Raw genomic sequence first — 18,436 nt, 5'->3', positions numbered from 1 at the left:
TTCGGCTTGGGTCATGATCCCAGCGTCCTGGGATAGAGCCCCACATCTCAGCAGGGAGCCTGCTTCCTCCTCTCTCTGCCTGCCTCCCTGCCCACTTGTGATCTCTGCCTGTCAAATAAATAAATAAAATCTTTTAAAAAAAGATCTGTATCACTTCTTTCAGGAACTTGGATTGCTCTGAAAATGTTGGGTATGCCATTTCTGTTCACGGGGATAGAGCATGATTTTTACAACATTCAGGCATGAACATTTAATTGACCCCAACAGCTTAAAAGAAGGCATTAGGAAATTCTGGTTTTTCTTAGAACTAACTGGGCAGTAAATTAAAATTTCAACATTTGCCTTTTAACTTTCAGTTTGAAGCCCTACGCACACTCATGCCTTTGAATCCGTTCCCTCTCGTAATTTAAGACTATACCTTAATATACACTTACTTGCTAGTATGTGATACGTTGCTTTGCTTCTCACCTTTATGTAAATGTTCACCCACGTAAACCCACATCGGCACTTCTCTTTTGAGAAAGAGCGGACGAGGACGGACGGGAGGGAGAGAGGAGGATGAGCCGTGAGGACAGAAGCCCAAGGGGCGCAGATGGAGTGACTACTGCCCCTGCCTCCTCAGCTTTTCTTTGTAGAAGGTCTACTTGAGGACAGTTTGCTGTGACCACAAATTCCTGAGCGTTTGCCCTGAACATGAGCTCCAGAAGAGAAGAGCCCCAGGACCGAGCCATTGTCCGGATAGCGGCTCACTTACCGGACCTCATCGTGTACGGAGACTTCTCTCCAGAGCGACCCTCTGTGGACTATTTTGATGGAGTCCTGATGTTTGTCGATATTTCAGGCAAGCACAGAGGGAATCTTTGATGTGGGTGAACGCCCAGGGCTTGCCTGCACAGGGGGTGCCTTTGAGCTTCCACCCTGTTACAGGACGTATTCCTGTGGAGAAGACGGGAGGGAGGAGGGACAGCCCGTGTGCCGGCCCTTGCGTCTTCCCTTCCCCAGCATGTCCAGTCATGGGCAAAGCTTTGAGATGCCCCAGTCCCAGGCCTGGAACTTCAGGCTCCGTGTCCCTTTTCACCGAGTCCAGCTCCCCAGCCCCACGCACAGCCCAGGCACACTTGACCTCCGCAGGTGTTGTTTACATCTTGGCAGAAACGTGTCACCTCTTCAGACATGTTTCCGTTTCCTGTGTTTTCGTTACCATGGAATGGAAGTTGTATCCGGTTAAAGGAGTTGCAGTCATCCCCGTACACGGTGGGAAATCTGGGGGCAGAGGTGGCGGGCCTCTTTCCCTGACCCCTAAAATAATAAGCGTCGATGGGAGGCTCCATGGTTGACGTGGACCAGCCGAAGGCCGTGGAGAAGCAGCCGTGCCCGTTCTTCAAAGCTAGGGCTCAGTGCTCTCCAGTGGCTTCCTCTTCCCCTGGCTGTTTGGTTCCTCCAAGCGGCCGAGGAAATGAGGCGGACGTTTGTTACAGGGTTCACCGCCATGACTGAGAAGTTCAGCACGGCCATGTACATGGACCGAGGGGCCGAGCAGCTGGTGGAGATCCTCAACCACTACATCAGCGCAATAGTGGAGAGTGAGTGCCCCTGGGCTTCCGACCTGAATATGTCTCCTTGACCGTCTTCCTGTACTTCCCGGTTATCTCCTGATAGAATGCGATCTTTGTTTTCCTCATGAAATGTGTAAGAAACCAGTCTTTCTTGAAATACAATACAGCGCGAGGGATGGAAAGTAATCACCCCTCACCAGCGCAGACTGTTTAAGGGAGAGAGTGTTTGCACGAGTTGGAAGACTGACTCTGAGGTTCCCTTTAAAGAACTTCAGTTACATTCAGTGACTCGAAAAAGCAAGCGTCGCCACAACCCAGATGTCGTCATGACGAAAACAAGCGAGTTTTACTAACTCATTAGTGCTCTGTCTTCTAATGACGAACTCAGAAGCACAACTGACATTTCAACCTCCGCCTACCATCTTGTTTGTAACCTCAATTTGAACTGTTCATGAAGAAAAATATTTACTCTGTTAAGGTAAACTCAGGGTCTAGTCTTTCATCGGGCTGACGGGCTAACATCACACGCCAGACACAAGTTAATGCTCCTTAGAAGCAAAAACTGTCTAATTCCTGTTTGTGTCCCACTCAGCACAACAGGGCTCAACAGATTTCTAAGGAGGCACAAATAAGAGCCAAAAACGCCCACTTCCGTCGTAAAGCCCAAAAGAAAGGGAAGTTGGTAATAAAACCCGAGCTGACTGTCGTAGTGGTTTCCCAGTTCCCGGATTCTCACTTCCGTGGAATCCCGCCCCGCGCCCACTCGCGCCCCCCCGAAGACGTGTCCTGATCCGTCAAGAGTGTCCCGTTGTCATGGGCGCAGGTCGCGCCGCAGGCCTCACCGGAAATTCCACCTTCTCTCCTGCCTCTTCCCATTCACGGGAACAGAGCACGCACCCAGCTAATGCCGTACGCTGCGCTCTGTCACGCTCAGTGGGCGTGAGAGACGTGTGTGGCGCTTCTCTAGGATAAGTTTAGTCTCCGAACTGATCTCTTGACTGAATTTCTATTCCATGGATGAAGATGAAGAAATTGGAGTTTAATTTACCTTGTTTTCTTCTTTTCTCAGAAGTGCTAATTTTTGGAGGAGACATCTTAAAATTTGCAGGTAGGGGGGCTCGCTGAGGTGGGGGGAGGGAGGAGTGCCTGTGGCTCGACGGGGGCGGCGCCTCGGGGAAGGCTGGGGCTGGCTGGAGGCGTGTTGGAGGAGTGAGTGTCCGTATAGATTTCAGACAAAACAGATCCCCGCCCGGGCAGCCCCGAAGCCTTCGGTGTGTCTGTCCCTTCCAGGTGACGCGCTGCTGGCCTTGTGGAAGGTGGAGCGGAGGCAGCTGGAGAACATCATCACGGTGGTGATTAAGTGCAGCCTGGAGATCCACGGGCTGTTTGAGACGCAGGAGGCTGAAGAAGGCCTGGACGTGCGCGTCAAGATCGGTGAGGCCCGAGAACAGAGAGTCGCCCCCGCCTTCTGGAAGCGGGTCCCCACGCCCAGGCATCTCTCCCTGAGCGGAAACCCAGAATGCAGCGGAGCGAAGGGGCTCGGCCCACCCGGCGCGTCTTGGACTCTGGAACTGGGCTAACCAGGAGTGGGGCTCCCTCCCCGAGCGGTTAAGCTTTGGGCGAACCCTGAGGAACTTGGGCTCCTCCTAACAGCCCCCTCGCAGGCCCTTACAAGCACGGGAGCGGGAGCTCTGCGGGTAGCGCCCGGCCCATGCTAAGCGCCCCGCAAACTAACCCGTGTTCTGCTGTTGCTGACAGAGCCGTGGCTCACCTCAGCCCTCACACAGGGCGTCTCGCACGTGTGTCGTTTCTGTCTTCGGGGGCTCCGGTACCAAAACCTCCTGCTCTCAGTGGAAGACAGTCAGAGGGCGCGTTGTCGGGGTGGGGCCCGGACCGTCAAAATACCTCCTCCTTGTCCCCAACCTTTTCCCCTCTGGCTGGTGCCTCACATTCAACCCTGAGGGTTTCTTTTTAGTCAAAGCCTCAGCCTCAGAAAACGCAGACCCTCTCCAAAAGGAGTTACTAAAGTTGTTCTCTGTCGCTCCGTAGTACAAACAGATTGAAAAGGGGTAAAATAACTTGGGGACCGAGAGGGCCATGCAGAGCGAGAGGCGTCACCGGAAGGTGAAAACCAGTAGCTGAGTTTCTAGCTCGGGAGGAAGAAGAGTTTCGGAAGGTCTGGGCCGGCGCACGCATCCGATGACCCCCGACAAGTCCCAGAAACAGCACCTGCTCCGGGGTAGCACCGTCACACGAGATTCGGACTGTGCCGGGGACTGACCCGGAAACTTCCTGTGCTTGCCCCTCGCCAGGGCTGGCCGCGGGCCACATCACCATGCTGGTCTTCGGAGACGAAACACGCAACTATTTTCTGGTGATCGGGCAGGCGGTGGAGGACGTGCGCCTGGCACAGAACATGGCGCAGATGAACGACGTCATCCTGTCACCGAACTGCTGGCAGCTCTGCGACCGGAGCATGATCGAAATTGAGAGGATCCCGGATCAGAGGGCTGTTAAGGTAGGTGCGATGCGGCCGCTTCCAGAAGGGTCTGTCGGTCTGTGCCGGGAAGCCACTGGGAAGGCAGGTCGTGCGAGGCTCCTGGGCGGGAGCCTGAGTGAGGCTGACGGGCTTTCGTCCCGGAGCCACGGCCGGGCGCTCCAGAGCAGGAGGTCAGGCTTCTCTGCTACCTGAGGAGGTGGACTTCGGGCTTGGAGGCCTTCGGCGGAGCCAGGGCCCCGGGGAAGGAAGAGGACGGGTCTCCTGCTCACTCCCCGGGAGCGGAGGCTTGTCGTGTGAGGCTGCCCTCGGCCGTCGCTTTCCCGACTCAACACCGTCCCGACTCAGGAACGGATCACTGCGGGTGAGGACAGGAGGGGCGTGGGGGCAGCCGTCCAGCGCGGGAAGGGACTTTCCCCACAGCGCTGCCCGGCAGCAAGCTCGGCGCCCGGGTGGAAGGCGGGCTACAAGCAGGCCCGCCCGCGGGGCGCGGCCAGTCGGAGAACTGGGCTCGGGCCTGTGCGGCAGGGAGGAGGGCTGAGCCCCCGGCGGAACCGGAGTGGAGCGCGAGGCCGACGGGAGGTGGAGATCGGGGTAGCCGCCGGGCAGGCGGGAGGCTCTCCCACGTCGGGCATCAGTGTGCACCCCAGACCCGGCCGCCCTCCGCCTGCACCCGGGCCGCGCGACCTCGCCGGCTAACAGGGCCTGACTTCTGGGATCGTTCCTTAGACCTTCAGAAACTGTTTGAATCTTCATGACTTTTAGACTCACAGAAAAGTTCAACATTAGTGCAGACTTTCCTCACTCAGCTTCCCCAGAGGTTAACATCCTCCATAACCAGCGTGCAGTGGTCGAGGCCAGAAAACCAACAGCAGCACGACCGTTTGCTGAACAAAGGCCTCGGTGGACCTCACTCGCTTCCTACAGCAGGCTCTCGGTGGAACATGCCAGCACTCTCCCTGATCGCACACTGCGTTTTGGCGTTGTTTTCAGTCTCCTGCCACCGATGGCCATTCTTCAGTGTTTCCTTATTTGACCTTGATACGTAGTAAGAGCATTGACCGTCCTGACGAATGTCCCTCCATTTGGTTTTGCCTGATCCTCTCTCGTTCCTGGACTGAGGTTACTCACCTGGGCTGGGAGGCAAGAACAGCACGGAGCCGAGCTTGTGTCATTCTCAAGGAACCACAGCACGGGGTTCCCACGGTGTGACTCTTACTGCTGGGGATGCGCCTGCTACTTTTTTGGGCATCAGCCCCCTTTGTCCAACTTTATCCTCATGATATAAGAAAGAAATGATAGATGGTTTAACCGGTCTTATTTACATTAAAATGTTATGAAGGAAAGAAAGAAGAAAGTTTTAAGAGTGAAAAAGTACGCAGGCGAGCCTCTAGTGTGGCCTTGTGTGCACACACTGAAGTTTGAGATCTTATGAAATAATCAGAAATATTTTTAATGTAATCACATCCAAATGAAAGATTGTTGTTGTCTAAGTGTGTAGTCTCTGTTTACCCTGTCCTGGACATTCAGAAGCACACTTCCTTCCCTTTCTGCTGAGAAATTCTATTCAAAGGACCAGACAACCCTTGGAATAACCAAAATCTTCTCTCTTTTTTTTCTTTATTTAGGTTAATTTCTTAAAACCGCCTTCTACTTTTAATTTTGATGAATTTTTCACAAAGTGTATGACTTTCATGAATTATTATCCTTCTGGTGACCACAAAAGTAAGTACACTCCATGGACAAGAGCCTTTGCCTTTACCAGTGGTCAGTAGGGTCTTACCAACACCCAGGGCTCTATTATAACTGGCTCTCAGTACGGCTCCTGGTCCTCAGCAGCACACAAGAGGGACCTCCTTCCCATTCCTCAGGACGCTGATTCCAAGTACCCTCCTCAGGCCCCCCTCCTCTGCTCTGGCAATGACTCTCCCCCTCATCATCTAAACATGTGCAGGTCTGCCCCATGATGAAAGGAAAAATAAAACCTCTGTGAACCCTACTTTTCCCTCCTAATTTCACCACCAAAGTTCTCAAGAGTCATCGTATGTCTGTGTCTCCTCCTGGCTTCTTATTTAATGTTCACCCAGGAAACTTGCAAGAAAACTGCATGTGCCTGAGGGGCATGTGTTCACCTACTCTAGCGGCTAGAGTAGGTGACATCTAGCTTCTAGCCACTTCTCCCCTCTGCTGAGACTGTTGAGGTCAAGGCCACCAGTGACCATCAACTTACCGAAGCAGGTAACCTCTCTTCAGGCCTCATCCTAGCGGGTTGGCCTTAGACTACTCTCTTCTTATGGACACGAGCTTCTCCTCTTTCCTTGGGTTCATGAATATTCTTTCTCAGTTTTGCTTTTATACCTTAAGCCACCTGTTTCCACTGCCCTTGCTTCGTCTCCTTCCCATTCCTTAAATGTTGGTTATTCCAGGGCTCTGTCCTTGACCCTCTAGTCTTTCCTACCGACCTCTTGGAGATCCGTTCTATTCATCCGTGCTCCTCATTCCTAGGACTCCCAGAAGACTGGGCCTAGGGTGAGGAAAGGAGAAGCCTCGGGCGCGAAATTTAAGGAGGCACTACTCATGGTCTTGCTAGTTGCTTGCCTCACATAAGATCCAGCCCTAACTGCCAGAATCCAGCCCAGGCTTTGATCTGATTTCTAGACTCAAAAACCTGCCCATGGGTCATCTCCACTGAATGCCAAACAGGTACTCCAACATTAACATGTTGTTAAAAAATGGTTAAAGTATAAAAAAAAAAAAATGGTTAAAGACAATCTAGGTGATGCAAAAAAACAAAACAAAACTAAAACAAAAACAAACGCAAATCTTTCTTTAGGAGACCTGCAAAATGGGGCAGAAGGCAGCTTTTATAAGATGAGCAATAAAGAACAAGGAAGCAACAAGTAGAAAATATCCAGCTTCTTAGGACCACATGGTCATCCTTGTTTGGGCTGAGAAGCCGGAAGCTGGCTTGGCATTTGGGGATTGGCTGGCTAGATAGACTGCGTTTCTGGTCAAGTGGGGCATTTCCAGGGACGTGACAGTACCTGAAGTTTTGGTTTGCTGACGTAGCACCACAGGCTTGGGCCTAAGAATTGGTTTCGACCCTGTCTAAGCTCTGAGCTACTCGTCTTTCTCCCATAGTTGTTTCTTCCTGCACACTGGAACTTCAGGAGCATGTCTGAATCATTATCCTTCCCTGCCATCTACACACAGGTCTTAGATATTCTGAACATTACAAAGAGTAGATCATACTTTTACTAAGCTGTAGTATGTCATGGGGCAGGAGGTTGGGCGGACGGAAACTGTTGCAGAATTGACCAAGAAAGGCCAAGAACCCAAAAGCTCCAGAGATGGAGAAGGTCCACTGGACACCCCTTGAGCTCTACCCGATCCCGTCTCCTAGGTCTTACTGGTGCCTTCAGTACAGGGCCTCTTCAGGCTTCACTTTGGGCACTGCAGTGTCACAATGCAATTCTGATGGTAAGCACCAGGAGTTAGCACAGATTTCAAGGTTACGCACTCTCCAAGCCCCCTCCCCCCCACCGGCAACTTTGAACACCAGTGGCAAGCTCTGGGACCCCCAGGCCACTTGAACTTCTGACCAACTATCTGTAAATGTAGGGGTTCCCCCAGGGCTCCCAATAATTCACTAGAATGACTCATTGATCTTAGGGAACAGCTAAGTTCACGATTTTAGTTTTATTGTAAAGGATACAAATCTGGACCAGCCAAATCAAGAGACACTTAGGGTAAAATCTGGAGAGTCCCAGCCATGAGCTTCTGTGTCCTCGGGGCACATCGCCCTTCCTACACGTCGCTGTGTGATCGCCAACCACAACCAGTCCACCCTGGCTCTGGGGGGTTCAGTTTTTATTGGGGTTTGGCTAAGTAGACGTAACTGATTGACTCATTGGCCACGTGATGAGACTCACTCTTCAGGCTCATGGCCCTCGTCAGAGTCGGAGGTCAGGCTCATACCACATGGCTTGAAGCCCCAAACCTCTCCTCACGCACTTGCCATTTTTCAGCACAACTGGCCCCATCCTGAGACCCCGTTGGCCGAAACCCAGCTGTGGTCTGAAGGTCCAAGAAGAACAGACAATCCCATCACTTGAGAAATTCCAGAGACTTAGGTACCAAGGTACCAAGAACAAGGACCAGCCAAATTCTTGACTTTCCCATAGGCACACGTACATCTCTGTCACATTGCCCCTGTGATAACCTAGACCTTTATTTTATTTTATTTAAAGATTTTATTTATTTATTTGACAGAGATCACAAGTAGGCAGAGGCAGGTGGAGAGACAGGGGGGAAGCAGGCTCCCTGCTGAGCAGAGAGCCTGATGCGGGGCTCGACCCCAGGACCCTGAGATCATGACCTGAGCCGAAGGCAGCAGATTTAACCCACTGAGCCACCCAGGCGCCTCTAACCCAGATCTTTATAACAACTCCTGCTCCCTTGTCTCTCTCCATAATCTGTTCCATATCATTTCTTCTTCCTGTTTTTTAAAGATTTATTTAGGGGCGCCTGGGTGGCTCAGTGGGTTAAAACCTCTGCCTTCAGCTCAGGTCATGATCTCGGGGTCCTGGGGTCGAGTCCCACCTCGGGCCTCTGCTCAGCAGGGAGCCTGCTTCTTCCTCTCTCTGCCTGCCTCTCTGCCTGCTGGTGATCTCAGTCTGTCAAATAAATAAATAAAATCTTTTAAAAAAATTAAAATTAAAAATAAAAAAATCAAGATTTATTTATTAATTAGAGAGAGAAGTGGAAGGAGGGGCAGAGGGAGAGACCCTTGAAGCCCACTCCCTGCTGAGCACAGAGCCCTGCACAGGGCTCGATCTCACAACCCATGAGATCACCACCTGAGCAGAAACCAAGAGTAAGGCTCTTACCCAGCCGACGTCCCCATCATCATTTCTTAATCTCCAGTACTCCCAGGGGAGTCCAGCCAGGCTAGAATCTTCGCCAGTCCTTTAAAGCACTGTCCTCATTCTTTTTTTTTTTTTTTAAATATTTTATTTATTTGACAGACAGGAATCACAAGTAGGCAGAGAGGCAGGCAGAGAGAGAGAGAGAGGAGGAAACAGGCTCCCCGCCGAGCAGAGATCCTGATGCAGGGCTCGATCCCGGGACCCTGGGACCACGACCCAAGCTGAAGGCAGAGGCTTTTAACCCACTGAGCCACCCAGGCACCCCTGTCCTCATTCTTAACTTTCACTGACACCATCCCTCTGCTAGGCATGCCCTCCTCAGTCCTTCTAGAAAGATGCCAGAAGTCATTCAAGATGCAGTAGAATTGTCTAGTTCTCCTGTGAACCCGTCCCCGATTTGGCCACCTCACACTGACCACTTCTTCCTTTTTACGATCTATTCGCCCATTTGAGCTTTTCTTTCTCTGTGTGGCGTTTCCACGCATATAACGTTTGGAAGCCCAGTGAGGAAGTGCCTCTAGGAAATTGCCCAAGCTTCCTCATTACTTTTTTATTCCCACGTAGTGCCTAGCATGGTATTTTGAATACAGTAGGCTTGGGATATATTCAATAAATGGGCTAAATGGAATTTCCTTCTAAATTTATATCCTTTTCAGACTTCATTCTTATTTTTCATCTCATTTTTTGCACCATTGTTATTCTATTACGTGCTGAAAACGTTTCGCCACTTTTTCTCCCTTATTTTTTTATTTCTTCGCGCTCATTCCTACCACCACCTGTTAGTCTATTCTTGAGTATAAAACCGTCAACCTCCATTTTCTCCGATGAGGAAATGGGGGGCCCCCCGGGCAGTGAGGTGACTTGTCCAGATTCACACATCGAATTGCTATCAAACCGGGAGCGAGAAGCCCAGAGATTAGAAGTCTCCTGAATCTTTCTCCTTCTCCTCCGTCAGCCCCTTCCGACTGTCGTCCTTCTTATTGTCCTCTTATCTGTCTGTCCGCATCCCTGTGGCCATTGCTTTAGCTCAGGTCTGAAAGGAAAAGTCTCCCCACATTCCAAAGCATGATGACAAGTATAACGGTTTGGAGCTCCATGTGACAGAATTCGGGGAAACCTGCAACTTCAAAGACTCTCTCATTGGACTTCCTTTGGTTCTCTTTGGCCACGAGGTGTCCCAAAGTCCGTGACTGGACTGTGAAGACCACCACCCAAGGGAACGGGGACAGAGAGACTCCTGTCTCTAGCTCTGCAGAACCACGCTTGCTTTTCTGATCCTGCCCCTCCTTCTGCCCTCTTAGACCTCCTGAGGCTTGCGTGCATGCTGGAGTCCGACCCTGAGCTGGAGATGTCCCTGCAAAAGTATGTGATGGAAAGCATATTGAAGCAGGTATCTGCACACTTGATTCTTTGGCTTTTATTATCAGGGATCTTGGACATCAGGAAAGATCGAGAAATCCAGTAGCCAGTAAAATGTTTCACTGAACTAAAAGAAGATGGGGCTGACATTCTCCATGTGTAGGAGATTACAAAATTTGTTCTTCAAATGAGGATATTTTTAAGAGTTAAAGGAGGCATTATTCATAATTACACTCTGACTACAGGCATAAACCAGGACTGTGCATTTTATACAACTGGGCAAATGGGAACTTTTTCCCAGCAAACAAGAACATGTGGCCACCCTTTGTCTAAGCGTAGTGGAAAGAGCTCAAATGAATTAGCATATTGCTACACTGTTTCTCTCGGTCACTGACTCGCCTCATCTTGAGCTTTGGGAGTTAACAATACAGATACTTATGATGCCCAGAACTACCTTCACCCCCTAAAATTTCCCCTTTTTATTGGCTTAGATCTAGGGTTCCTTAAACGTATTGATTCGTGTGACCCGCAGCACTCACCATAGCCCGGGCCTTCTGCTCTCACGTGTTGGTCTTTCACAGTCCTTGCTGGAGAGCTTGATCCCCATTTTATATATGAGAAAGCCAAGACCTGGAAGGCTACCAGGAACTTTTCCGAGATTATTAAAGTAAGAGACATAGCTAGGATTTGAACCTTGTTCTGTCCGAATCCTACATTTTTTTGCACAGGCTGTACATCTTCCTGATACATGCATGTTTTAACCCTTAATTCCATCAAAATGCAGTTGTGTCATGGAGGAACTCTTCGGCAAGCCTGCACAGTGGACGGGTGCCTTCCCAGTGGGAAGTGGTAGCCAAACTCACCCTCCGCCTTTAGCCCAATTTGAAAGCCCTGCCTCCCATACCTGCCCCTGCGGGGCCCCTGAGATGTCTGAAGCTCCGGAAACCCCTCCCTCCCTGCCTCCAGGAGAGAGGACACACTACGCTTTGTTAGCTGCAACCAGCAGAGAACAAGGCTTCCAGGAACAGAGTAGAAGATAGACTCCATGAGTCAGCAGGAAGGCTGTGGGGAGGCATGACAAACACCGGCTGAAAAGATAGAGCTGGGGGAGCTGAAAGCAGGCAAAGACAACCTTTCCCCACAGTACCCAGACTGCACCTAGAGCACAGAGATCCTCAGAGGTGCACACAGTCCAATGGAATCATTTTGAACTCATTTCTTTGCTAGATTTCATCTTTAAATCTTTGTTTAATACTAATTTCTTATTTAGTGATTTATTGAAGAAAAGTTATCACATTGATTCGTTAGACATTATGAAATCATCTTTTAAAAAAAAAAATACTTTATTCAAGGCACCTGGGTGGCTCAGTGGGTTAAGCCTCTGCCTTCATCTCAGGTCATGATCTCAGGGTCCCGGGATCCAGCCCCTCATCCGGCTCTCTGCTCAGCAGGGAGCCTGCTTCCCCCTTTCTCTGTCTGCCTCTCTGCCTACTTGTGATCTTTCTCTCTCTCTCAATCTGTGTGTCAAATAAATAAAATTTTAAAAAATATTTTATTCATTTATTTGAGAGAGAGAGAGAGAGGGCATGAGTGGGTGGGTAGGGAGAGGGAGAAGCAGGCTCCCCGCTGAGCAGAGAGCCCAATGTGGGGCTGGATCCCGGGACGCTGAGATCATGACCTGATCTGAAGGCAGAGGCCCAACCCACTGAGCCACTCACGTTCCCCGATTAAATCATCTTTTATGAAAAGTATAAAATTACGTAAAACCAGGACTGTCCCAGCCAGTTAGGAGGCATGACCGCAGGGTTCCCTACGCACAATTCCCTCTTTTGTCAATGGCGACTAGGACAGTTTTGTGCTATTTGGAGAGAAACTGCAATGGTTTTCCCCCACTGGTTTGCTATGTATTTAATTTAACAAAATTCAAGAATGGTGATAAGCAGCACGATTTGGGAATGTGCTTCTCTCCTTTCCCCGGGCCTGTTGTGGCGAAGGTGGGGAGCAGAGGGGAGTGGGATGAAACAGACGGCTGCGTCGCAGGTGCGAGTTGTAAATGGAGCCCTGGACAGGAGCCTGGAGACTGGGCTCCCTGGGACCCTGGGAAGCTTGTAGTGTTGCTTCATGTCTCAGTTATCTCACCAGTGAAGTGGGGATAATCTGATTTTGTTTCACCGGAAGATGAAGTGGGATAGAACGGGAGAGTGTCCTGGACAGTCCCAGGCTGTGAAAATTTAAGGCTGGGTTAGTGACACGCTGTTCTTGTCCCTAAACTGCGAGAGCGCCCACAGGACCAGCACCCTCTGTGGGACGCCCCCCGGGCGCCGGGGAGCCGCAGGGGACAAGGGCGTGGTGCGCACCCTGGAGAGCCGGGACGGTGCGCTCCGTGTCCGCGGCTCCGCTGCGCGCGGGTCTGCAGTGCTGCGCCCCGATTCCGAGAAGTGCGGCCTTGCGGGGCTCCCCAGTGACGGCGTCGTGGAGGTGGGTTTGGGACGCCGAGCCGGTGCCAGGGACGCGCGCTGAGGACAGCCGCTCTCCGCTCCCCAGATCGACGACAAGCAGCTCCGGGGCTATTTGTCTGAGCTGCGCCCGGTGACCATCGTGTTTGTGAACCTGGTGTTTAAGGACCAAGACAAGGCCGAGGTCATCGGCTCGGCCATCCAGGACGCCTGCGTGCACATCAGCTCCGTCCTGAGGGCCTTCCGAGGCCAAATCAACAAAGTGTTCATGTTCGACAAGGTGGGTGTGAGCGGCGGGGCGGGCCCCTCGGCCGGGGAGAGGGGGAGACGCTTTTACCCCGAAAGCGCCGTCTCCGTCCTGACCCGGACGCAGCCTGTGCGGCGCCGCGCGCTCCCGGCAGGGGCACCTGTGGCGCCGAGGCCGCCGGGACCTGGAGGGCAGGTGTCCGGAGCCGCCTCACCCCGAAGCCTGTTTCTCATAATCCGCAACCGCCGTGTCTACGCCTCAGGTGCCCCTTCCAGCTTCACGGGGTGGGGTGGGGAGGGAGGCCAAAGAGGGGAGCGAGGCAGGGGCTGGGGTGGCCCCTCTAGCTTCGGGGTGTTCTGTTTGGTTTTGTTTGCTTCGGGGTGTTTTTAATCCGCCCCTAATCACGTCGGAGGAGAACGGGGTGACTGACCCATTATGCGGAAGCGCTGGCGAGCATGGGCTCCCCATCTCCGGGGTTTCCACGCGCGTGTGGACGCGTGCGCGCATGCGTGTGCACGAGTGTGCGTGTGTGAGTGTGCGCGCGTGCACGTGTGCGCCTGTGCATGTGAGTGTGCGCGCATGCATGTGTGAGAGTGTGCGCGTGCATGTGCGCGTGTGAGTGCGCGCGCGTGCGTGTGCGCTTGTGAGTGTGCGTGTGCATGTGTGCGCCTGTGCGTGCGTGTGTGCGCGCGTGCATGTGCGCGTGTGAGTGTGCGCGTGCATGTGTGCGCCTGTGTGTGCGTGTGTGCACTTGTGCGTGCGTGTGTGTGCATGTGCGTGTGAGTGCGCGCGCGTGTCTGCATCTCGTGAGCAGAGCGCTCGATGACCGCCACACGCTCCCTCCTCCACGACGGGGCTTTCTGGAGCAAGGGCTACCCGAGTCCTCACTCAGCCGTGAAGCGGGGCTTCCTCTCTCCCGCCCAGACAGAGCCCGGGCCAGCGAGGACGGACTCTCAGACTCTGTGGAGAGGGCTGAAGAGATCAAGGCATCTCCTTTGCATTTCATGAGGCTTGACATAGATTGAAATTTGTAGCCCATTGTCCTCAATTATTGTCCTCTTTCCTTACAGACAACAGCATCTGACTGAGATAATTTTTAAGGGATTGATAGTAAGACCTCGAGCTTCCGAGCTTAATCTCTGCTCGGAACAGCTGAGGTCATGCCAAGGAAAAGCGCTGTCTGTTGAAGCCTTTTTCCCTCAGAATAACAATAGCTGAAAAGAACATTATAGCTCACCAGGTGTAACTGTAGATCAAGTTTATATCGTATATGTATATCATGTGATACATAAGTTTACAAATAGAACATCAAGGTTACAAAAGTCTACATATACTATAGTTTACAAAGTTATATGTATGTGCACACACGCACACACACGTGCGCACACACACTCTCCTCCTAGTAGCCGAAGGAACCTCGGCAGCTCTGTGTTCCGTCCCTTCGCAGACTGAGAAACTGAAGTTCGCACAGTGTACCTGCCCACGTTTCCACACTCGTGAAGGGGCCTGAGAACACAGACTTTCTGGTGCCTTCCCCCTGCTCTGTGCTGCTTCTCACACGGACGCTTAACACCCTGTAGCAGGAGATCTTGGAGGCAAGGGAAGAGGCAGGTGGGGGCACCGTAGCCCAGGGCAACCCATTCTCTCTGGAGAAAATGGAAGGGTTCTTGGCTGGAACCCTTGCTGCTGGCGATGCTCTAGAAGTTAGATGACATTTACTAAACAGAAAATAGGCAGGAGAGAAATCATGATGAAATGGGACCCAACAGGGAAAGTTACTGCCCACCTTCCCCTGGGCCTTCTGGCTGGTCCCCTTTAAAGGTCACCATGCTGTGTTTGCTGACTCTCTCCCTCACAGGGCTGCTCCTTCCTCTGTGTCTTTGGTTTCCCTGGGGAAAAGGCTCCTGACGAGGTCACTCATGCCTTGGAGAGTGCCGTGGATATATTTGACTTCTGCTCTCAGGTTCACAAAATCCAGTGAGTGTTGACCCTGATCTCATCCTGTGGTCCCTGAGCCTTTTGTAGTATCTAGGGAGAGAAGACAAGGGGCAGGGAACAGGAAGTGAGGGAAGGGCTGTCTGCATTCACTACTGAGGGCTGACCCAGCCCCGGTGCAGTGATAAAGGGACGGTAGAGGTCAAGTGCAGAAAGGACACCCTTACAAAGTCAAAACGCAGTAGGTTTGCAAGAAAGCAGAATGGGGTTGTGTCTCGATGCTCTGGCTTACTTCTTGGTAGAGGCTGAACCACCAGCGCTGAGCTGGACACCTGCACTGATTTTTAATAATTAGGAGATACAATGAGTCCTTGGGCTGGAAATTTACATATTGATCTGGCCCCCAGATGATCTACTCACAGTAAAATGGTTAAGATGAGTAAGGGTTACTGTCCCCAGCCCTGGCTGCCTGAGAGCCCAGGCCTTGGGGTTCATCTAACCCGAGCACCCCAAGGACCCAACTTGTAGCTCGACTTGAACGCGTATCACTCCCTGCTCTAAATATCCCCGCCGTGTCAGCCCCCAGTTATCTGTATATGCAGCCGTCCTCGGGAACCAACGAAGTTAGCTTTTGATGCCACATACTACATCTGAGTTACCTCCTTTCAAAATAATGACTTTGTTCTTTTGAGCAACAGCGAAGATAGTTAAATTATCTCCAGCCACAGCCACTCTCCATTGAAAGTCCACTTGGGGCGATGAGAGGTTCTTTTCTAGAAAAGTGGCCCAGATGAATACTTTAAAATAGCAGAAAAGTGAACTGATTTATCACTTCTAAAGACTTAGTTCTGTGTCTGAAACCATCCCCCCTTCACAGCTCTAGACCCTGTCCAGTGGCCCTAGTCTCCCCACCGTGGAAGAGTTACTTGTTGAAAAGCCTTTCCCTCCCTGCCCGCCCCCTGCATCGTCACGTCCCCGCCCTCCCCACATTCTCTCTGCCCATTTTCTTTCCCTTTTGCCTTACAACTCTCTTGCTTTCTTCCGGGCCCCAGTACTGTCTCCATCGGCGTGGCCAGCGGGATCGTCTTCTGCGGGATCGTCGGACACTCTGTGAGACACGAGTACACAGGTGTGCTGGGCTAGCTCACCTCGCCGCACCTGGCCCCAGCTCTGTGGGAGGACGGACGCAGCTGAGCGGCGCGTGGGCCTGCCCTGTAGAGCACATAGTCTTCGGAGGAACCGAGCCCTGTAGCTTCGCCCACAGGCAGCTCGACGCTCGCAAAGCGCGTTTCTGGGCTCTGCACAGCTCTCAGATGTGTAGTGCTCGAGGGAGCAGTGGGGCTCTCGGCTCCTGGAATGAGGGGACTTTCTAGTCGTTGCCCGTTAACATGAGACAGCTACGCCTCTTAATTCCCATAAAAAAAATTCTAAAGAAATTTAAGGATATTGGTATTCCTGATAATAACACGAATCTCAGAAGGAAATAGAAAGTAAATGTTATCTCATGGTTTCGCTGCTTTGACTTCCCTCCTATTACCCTATTACCGTTTAAGATATCCAGAAACAAAACATCTAGAATACTGGAAGAGCTATGTCTGAAACGACCGGATGTCTGATAGGATTTCTTAAATAATGCAGGGTGCAGAGCAGATGGCAGTGGGAATGGGGCGGGACTGACCACAAGTTTGGGGCTTTTGGGGCTAGGTGCTAGGTATAGAGATACAATACCGTGCTTTATTGCATGGTTAAATTTTAATAATCAATTTTTTTAAAGATTTTATTTATTTATTTGACAGACAGAGATCACAGCAGGCAGAGAGGCAGGCGGAGAGAGAGGAGGAAGCAGACTCCCCGCTGAGCATGGAGCCTGATGCGGGGCCCGATCCCAGGACCTGAGATCATTACCTGAGCAGAAGGCAGACCCTTAACAACTGAACCACCGGGGTTTCCTCATTCACGGATCTTTATAAACTGTCCCCTGAGAGGGACACTGTTACATCCCCATTTACAGATGAGGAAATGAAAGCATGGGAGAGCCCAAAACTACTAACTTGCCCAAGGAATTTGCTAACATACAGATAGAGATGGGGATCGAAGCTGCATGGCTTCCTTCAGCCTGTACACTAGTGTTACCCTTTAAAATATCCCCCGAGTCTGTCTTACACACTCACCCCTTCTAGCCCTAATTACTCAATCTTAAGAAATTGCCAATGGGCGCCTGCGTGGCTCAGTCAGTCAAACGTCTGCCTTCTGCTCAGACCATGATCCCAGGTCCTGCGTCGAGCTTCCCTCTTCCTCTGCCTCTCCTACAACTCATGCTCTTTCTGTCTCTCAAATGAGTAAATAAAATCTTAAAAAAAAAAAAAAAGGCATTCCCAAATGAAGGTGATTCATTTTGAAAATGGAATGAAAAGTTGCAATTTTGTGCCTCATAGGGAGGTCAGTGTCTCCCACCCAAGCTTGTGCTTGTCTGTCTTATAACAGAAGACCAGCTGCGGCTCATCTGGGAGCCCTTGGGCCTGTGGTCACTGCCCATACAGAACCTTCTCCATATTCAAGACCCTTTAATCTCCGACCACATTGTCCCCGTGGCCTCCCAGGTGAGGTAGAAACTGTGTGGACAGCTAATCAGGTTAACTCCCTGTACAGTTTTTAAAAACCGTGGGCAGAACGAGGCTGGTCGAAGGCAGGACTTCTGTGTCATTCATGAGAGGCCCACGGAGTAAGGATTGAAGATGCCCCTTGGGGACAGTATGTTTCGGATCACATTCTAATTGTTCAATGGCTGTTTTCTCCCTGGTCTTTGCCTTCTTCCTTTCTGTTTCAGTTATTGGTCAGAAAGTCAACATAGCGGCCAGAATGATGATGTACTACCCAGGGATTGTGACGTGTGACTCCGTCACCTACAATGGCAGCAACCTCCCGGCCTACTTTTTCAAAGAGCTTCCAAAGAAGGTCATGAAGGGTGTTGCAGATTCCGGACCGGTCTACCAGTGTCTGGGGCTTAACGAGAAAGTGTGAGTGTGGGGTGTGGATTTTGTGGTACTTTTTGGTAAAGAAGTGGGAAATTAAGACAGCAAAAAAAAAAAAACAAACCAAAACAGAACCCATCGGTTGCCCATGTCAGATCTGAATCCAAGTTATGAAATTAAAATCTATGCCTTCGCCAGACCAAGGCCCCGATTTCAAAATCCTTCAACTTTCTCTATCCTACTGACATTGTAGATGGCGCAGGACCCCATTCTACCCTCATTACTGACCGTTGGTGGGCGAGTCTCCACAGGTTGTGCAAACAGAACAGGGTCCCTCATTGGAGTATCTCTTTGGACCCAGATGGACACAGTGGCCAACCATGAAGTATTTACTGGTCATGTCAACCGTGTGCCAGGCCTCAATGGGGCTAGCACGAGTAAGAGATCACTGCTCCTGCCGGCCCGCTGTGAGCCGCGTTCCTCCGG

The 18,436-nt window shown here is 51.4% G+C and overlaps 1 protein-coding gene across 1 annotated transcript in view; it reads left to right on the top strand.

Annotated features, from left to right (window-relative positions):
* The first annotated feature begins 693 nt into the window (after nt 1-693).
* ADCY10 (adenylate cyclase 10) overlaps nt 694-18,436 on the top strand; it is a 61,678-nt gene continuing 43,935 nt past the window's right edge. Inside the window, exons 1-11 of the mRNA XM_044266268.1 lie at nt 694-841; nt 1,479-1,583; nt 2,626-2,664; nt 2,847-2,990; nt 3,869-4,074; nt 5,682-5,778; nt 10,283-10,371; nt 12,885-13,076; nt 14,902-15,020; nt 16,031-16,107; nt 17,806-17,995. Coding sequence (XP_044122203.1) covers nt 694-841; nt 1,479-1,583; nt 2,626-2,664; nt 2,847-2,990; nt 3,869-4,074; nt 5,682-5,778; nt 10,283-10,371; nt 12,885-13,076; nt 14,902-15,020; nt 16,031-16,107; nt 17,806-17,995 — 1,406 coding nt within the window. The remainder of the gene's footprint in view (nt 842-1,478; nt 1,584-2,625; nt 2,665-2,846; nt 2,991-3,868; nt 4,075-5,681; nt 5,779-10,282; nt 10,372-12,884; nt 13,077-14,901; nt 15,021-16,030; nt 16,108-17,805; nt 17,996-18,436) is intronic.

This window comes from Neovison vison, chromosome 10 (genome assembly GCF_020171115.1).
Source record: "Neovison vison isolate M4711 chromosome 10, ASM_NN_V1, whole genome shotgun sequence".
Lineage (NCBI taxonomy): Eukaryota > Metazoa > Chordata > Mammalia > Carnivora > Mustelidae > Neogale > Neogale vison.
Note: the sequence above shows the minus strand (reverse complement) of the source record. Positions and strands in the feature narration are given on the sequence as shown.